This window comes from Colobus angolensis, unplaced genomic scaffold, assembly GCF_000951035.1.
Source record: "Colobus angolensis palliatus isolate OR3802 unplaced genomic scaffold, Cang.pa_1.0 Scaffold178, whole genome shotgun sequence".
In the NCBI taxonomy this organism is placed as follows: domain Eukaryota; kingdom Metazoa; phylum Chordata; class Mammalia; order Primates; family Cercopithecidae; genus Colobus; species Colobus angolensis.
In genome coordinates this window covers 4,687,986-4,693,985 of record NW_012114910.1, presented here as the reverse complement: position 1 = coordinate 4,693,985, position 6,000 = coordinate 4,687,986, and the positions used below count along the sequence as shown (strand labels likewise).

At 52.0% G+C, this 6,000-nt stretch overlaps 1 protein-coding gene across 2 annotated transcripts in view; it reads left to right on the top strand.

The window, feature by feature from the left end:
* The window catches only part of DRC7 (dynein regulatory complex subunit 7), a 34,629-nt gene that overhangs the window by 1,626 nt on the left and 27,003 nt on the right, over nt 1–6,000 (top strand). The window contains exons 2-5 of one of the 2 annotated variants that reach the window (XM_011938820.1): nt 504–743; nt 1,433–1,607; nt 2,705–2,830; nt 4,456–4,650. In XM_011938820.1, coding sequence (XP_011794210.1) covers nt 541–743; nt 1,433–1,607; nt 2,705–2,830; nt 4,456–4,650 — 699 coding nt within the window. In that variant the 5' untranslated portion in view covers nt 504–540. The remainder of the gene's footprint in view (nt 1–503; nt 744–1,432; nt 1,608–2,704; nt 2,831–4,455; nt 4,651–6,000) is intronic. The other variant, XM_011938821.1, reaches the window with a different exon arrangement.

Here is a 6,000-nt window from a genome sequence, read left to right as displayed (position 1 = left end):
AAAAAAAAATAGCCAGGTGTGGTGGTGCGTGCCTGTGGTCTCAGCTACTGGGGAGGCTGAGGTGGGAGGATTGCTTGAGCCTGGGAGTTTGAAGCTGCAGTGAGCCATGTTTGTGCTACTGCACTCCAAGCCCGGGTGACAGAGTGAGACCTGTCTCAAAAAAATAAAAAATTTAAAAAAGGATAACTGTCAAATATACTAAGAGCAAATTGACATGTGTCCTGCCCTGTCCTGTCCTGATGATGGCTTCCAACTGGAGGCCTGCTTTGTCTTTGTTGTAAAGGAGTATTTGCCAGGATTAGAAAGGTGTTACAGATGGGGTAGCACCAAACAGAGACCTTCTCCATGTTTGAAAGGAAGTCAAAGAGGGAATCACTGCCTTCCTATGTGCTCTACACCTCCCCAAAACCATCTCCCAGGCCTCCCAGGGATGCCCCGGTGCTGTTGGTGGCTCCTGCCTGGTCTGACAGTCAGCCATGGAGTATACTTACCCTTCCCCACAGAGACATTCTGTCTCCAGACAGCCAGAGACGCTCCAGAATGGAGGTCCTGAGGGAGAAGGTGGAGGAGGAGGAGGAAGCAGAGCGGGAGGAGGCGGCTGAGCGGGCTGAATGGGGGAGGACCGAGAAAATGATGAGGCCAGTCGAGGTGCGGAAGGAGGAAACCACCTTGACACAGGAGATGCTCAGAGACCTGGAGAAGAAGCTGTCGGAGATCCAGATCCCCATCTCAGCGGAGCTCCCGTGAGTGTGGCAGGGTGGGGGCCCTGGCAAGGGCAGACCCGGGCTGGGCACAGGGAGACCCAGGCAGAGGGGTGGTGACTGGTCTGGCAGGGTGACCAGTTAAGAGTGAAGGCTATCTGCTTTCAAATGGCCTGGGCCGAGTGTCCACGGTCCCCCCACTAGCTGTGTGACCTTGGGCAAGTCACTCAGCCTCTCGGTGCCTCAGTGCCTTTATCTGTCTAAAAGTGCAGGTGCTGGCCAGGCGCTGTGGCTCACATCCTGTAGTCCCAGCACTTTAGAAGGAAGAGGTGGGAGGATCGCTTGAGACCAGGAGTTCGAGACCAGCCCGAGCAACATAGCGAGACCTCCCCATCCATCTCGACAAAAAATACAAAAATTAGCCAGGTGTGGTGGTGCCTATAGTCCCAGCTACTTGGGAGGCTGAGGTGCGAGGGTCACTTAAGCCCAGGAGTTCGAGGCTGCAGTGAGCTATGACTGTGCTACTGCACTCCAGCCTGGGCAACAGAGCAAGACCTGTCTCTTAAATATAGATAAATAAATAAATAAATAAGCAGATGTTAATGATACTTGCTTTCTCAGTAGCTGTGAGGATTAAATGAGGAAGGGATAGAGCCAGTGGCAACTCAGTGGAACCAGGGCTCCTGTGTACCAGGCATGGCTTCCCTAATGCCATCCCTGTTGTGGCACAGGGCCTTTACCAAGGACACTATTGACATCTCCAAGCTGCCTGTTTCTTACAAAACCAACACACCCGAGGAGGAACACCTGCTGCAGGTGGCAGACAACTTTTCCCGCCAGTACAGCCATCTGTGCCCGGATCGCGTGCCCCTCTTCCTGCACCCCCTGAACGAGTGTGAAGTGCCTGTAAGGCTGGCATGTGGAGGGCAGGGCCAGGGAGCCTGGGCCTGGAGAGCAGAGGGCACGGGGAAGTGGGCTGGGTTCTCCAAGGGCACTGGGCCAAATCACAGACCTCCTGTGGACTGGAGAGCTTCTAGTCTGAGGGAAACATAAACTCGAATGCCAGCAGGCCTCAGCAGGCTCAGTGCAGAGTACCTGGGAGGGTGGTGGTGGCCTGGAGACCCCATGCCTCACCTAAAGAGGCAGCTGCTGATTGCTGCAGGGAAACTGCAGGCCTCGTGCTACCTGATCAAGAGGAGACTGGGGATTTGTGTGCGAGTCTCTGATTTTTAAATGCTGGCAGCTGACAAAAATGCTAAACATTGTCACGTGGGCCAAATAAAGCGGGTCTGTGGGTCCCTGTTAGCCAATGGGCAGCTGTTTCCCACCCCTTGGATAAACCCCATGTCATTCCATCTACAGATGGAGAAACTGAGGCCCAGAAAGGCTCAGACACATGCTCTGGGTCACAGGCCTGGAAGGAAGAAGCCAGAGCTTAGGTTCTTATGCCTGTCCTGGTCCAGTTTGTCTTATTTCTCTGTCCTTCCCTGGACAGGCTGACCTCTGAGGCTTCAGACTGTACTGGCCACCAGCTGGCCCCAGCCCAGAACCTCTGTAGGCCCCAGGGAGAGCATTGCTCCCAGGAACCCCAGGAAACAGACCTGATCTCCTCATTCAGCCCTGACTTGCTGGGTCACCTCAGGCAGCTCTCAAGCCTGCTCTGGGCCTCAGGTGTCTCCATGATGTCCTAGGGGTTGAAGGTGGCAAAACTTCAAAGCTCTTCAAAGTCCAGATCCAGAATATGCTTGTGCTGTCTCCGGTGCTGGCAACGTGATGGGGGCCTCCCAGTCATTGCCACTACGCCACTGATGGCTGCCATGCACCAGATCTGGGCGTCACCTTCCCGGCCTAGGGCTACTCTGCCACCCCAGGGCATGTGGGCCTGGCCTCCCACATTTGCTCGGGCCTCTAGGGTCCCTCTGTGGATTCGGAGAAGGCCCCAACACTGGATCTCAGAGGTTTTTACTGCCATGACCCCACTGGCACCATCTCTTTCCTTGCAGAAGTTCGTGAGCACAACCCTCCGGCCCACACTGATGCCCTACCCCGAGCTCTACAACTGGGACAGCTGTGCCCAGTTTGTCTCTGACTTCCTCACCATGGTGCCCCTGCCTGACCCCCTCAAGCCGGTAAGTGCCACTCACAGGCTGCATGCCTGAGCCCACTAGGACTAAGATGGTGTGAGAAACAAACTCACCCATCCAAACCCAAAGAATGGAGTTAGAGGCCGGGCGCAGCAAGGTGGGTGGATCACAAGGTCAGGAGTTTGAGACCAGCCTGACCAACATAGTGAAACCTCGTCTCTACTACAAATACAAAAATTAGTGGGGTGTAGTGGCGTGTGCCTGTAATCCTAGCTACTGGGGAGGCTGAGGCAGGATAATTACTTGAACCTGGGAAGCGGAGGTTGCAGTGAGCCGAGATGGCGCCATTGCACTCCAGCCTGAGTGACAAGAGCAAAACTCCCATCTCAAAAAAAAAAAAAAGAGAAAAAAAAAGACATAGAGACCTGGAGAACAGTGAAAGTAAGACTTTTAATGATGGTCTTGCAAGATTGGGTGTCTGATAGACAGACACACCCAGCACAGTTTTAACAAGCAATTTATCCCCTAGTGCACAGGTCCCTCCCCTGGTTCTTCACAGGCTAAGTACTATGGGATCACAATCTTCACAGACATCACCTATTGATTGTTAGGCAGGGGCTTTAGGTGTTTTTTCTAGGGTTGTTTTGCGGCATTTTGTTGCAACCCACAATGCATTGCAATCCTAGTTAGCTCAGGGGCCCTTTAAGTATTTGACTTACAACCTAGGTAACTGGGCAAGCTGATAAGAACAGACAAAGCCAGCTATTTTGCAGACTAGTAAACTTTCATCTTAGGCTAAACTTTTTTGGTTTGAGTGAGGGCAGCTAAGGCAGTAGGTAAGGCGGAGGAAGGAGGAGGCTGACAAACAGGCATTGGCTATTCAAGCAGGGGCCTAGTATATCCTGGGTTTTTATTTTTGGTAGTTTGCTGAACTAAGCAGATTCAAGGCACTTTTCCTTGGAAACTGATCACTGTGTACATTATTTCCTTCAGTGGGATGCCAGGCATGGTCTGGGAAAAGGAAGTTCAGCCAGACTCAGGGCACAGCCTCTCAGGGCCCTAAGGGCAAACAGGCCCAGAGAGAGACAGCCACTTGCCTGAGGACAAACAGCAAGCCTGGGCTTCTGGTTCCCACCTCTTTTCTCCTTTGCGTTCAGAGCTTCCCTGCCATGGCTTCAAGAGGTGCAGGAAAGAGAAGGGAGGCCCGGCTACCCATGGCCCTAATCCCATCTTTGGGCTTCTGGTCAACTCCATCAGCTTCTCCTTCAGAATAGAGGGAGGGAGGAAGAAAGGGCATGGTCAACAGTGGAGAACTGATAAAGGGAGGAGGAGGAAAGGTAGGGATCAAAGGAAAGGGGAACATTGGAGCGAAACAGTAAACTTACCAATCAGAGGGCATTAGATCAGACACTTCTACAGTCCAAAAGGTTTTCTCTATCAGGAAGTCCATAGCCCCTTCAAATGACAGGCAAATGTGAATGGCATGGTGTCTGGTTTTCATTCCATTCTTAGCAGGCTCCCTGACCCCACAAGGGTTAGGGGCCCAAAGCAAGTCCAGCCTGTGTATTGGTCCTGGCTCCCCACCCTGACAGGTGGTGGGCTGTGACCGGTGGGGAGGACAGGCTGGGGCAGTGGAGCCCCAGCTGTGCTGACCATCCCACTATGACCAGCCCTCGCACCTGTACTCCTCGACCACTGTGCTCAAGTACCAGAAGGGTAACTGCTTTGACTTCAGCACGCTGCTCTGCTCCATGCTCATTGGCTCCGGCTATGATGCTTACTGCGTCAACGGCTACGGCTCGCTGGACCTGTGCCATATGGACCTGACGCGGGAAGTGTGCCCACTCACTGTGAAGCCCAAGGAGGTATGGTCAGGCTCGAGCTGCCTGGGTTTCCCAAAGGATGCACATTCCCGGTGTTGTCGTGCCATTCTTAGAGACATCCATCCCTGCCGCCTCATCCCCAGCCCTGGCCACGTGGACAGAGATCCCTCACCACCAGCCCTTCCACTGCCCTGGAGTTCATATTTCAAACCACCAGTGATTTATGTCCTCAGTGTCTTAACACATCCAGCCCAGTTTTCCAAGCTGGCTGTTCTTCTCTGTCTGTTGTAACTCAGTTTTCAGTTACTATGCTCCCTGCTTGGTAAATTTTATGAATGCCACATAGCTTATATCTTAAGTCAAACAATTCCAAATTTACCCTATGCATTTGGTAAAAATCCAGCCAGCCATTTTTATATAAGAAAATAGGCCGGTTGTGGTAGCTCACGCCTGTAATCCCTGCACTTTGGGAGTCCGAGGTGAGTGAATCACTTTAGGTCAGGAGTTTGAGACCAGCCTGGCCAACAAGGTGAAACCCCGTCTCTACCAAAAATACAAAAAAATTAGCCAGGCATGGTGGCATGTGCCTGTAGTCCCAGTTACTCAGGAGGCTGAGACAGGAGAATCATTTGAACCTGGGAGGTAAAGGCTGCAGTAAACTGAGATTGCGTCACTGTACTCCAGGCCTGGGTGACAGAGCAAGACTCCATCTTAAATAATAAATAAAAAATAACAGACAAGTGGACAGACATTTGGTTCTCAGTCTCACACTCCTGAGGTAAAAAGCCCCCCACCACCCTGCTTTTTTTTTGAGATGGGGTCTCTCCTACTCTGTCGCCCAAAGCTGGAGTGCAGTGGCATGATCTCAGCCCACTGCAACCTCAGCCTCCCAAGTGGCTGAGACTACAGGCATGTACCACGACGGCTAGCTAATTTTGTTTGTTTTTTATAGGTTCTCACTATGTTGTCCAGGCTCGTTGTGAACTCCTGGACTCAAGCAATCATCCCGCCTCAGCCTTCCAAAGTGCTGGGATTATAGGCATGAGCCAAGGTGCCTGGCCCTCAGGCCCCTTTTTAATAGCAAAAACAAAAGAAGAAAAAAAAGAAAATCACCAACCCTTCAGTGGCTGGTGGCTGTGTTTTTAGATTTGCTCATTAAGAATTCCATAAGGACCAGAGGCTGCTACAGACACAAGAAACACTCTGAAATGAATATCAGAATCACAAATGCATCTCTTTATATTTAGACAATAGTCATACTACAAACAGAAAATGCTCTTCATGAGGTGGATTAATTCCAGGACTCTGGGATCAGGGTCAGGCTCCCGTGGGTGTCTGCAGCTTGGGGATGGGGATCCAGGGGCCTGAGACACCCAGCAGGATCACCGTGTA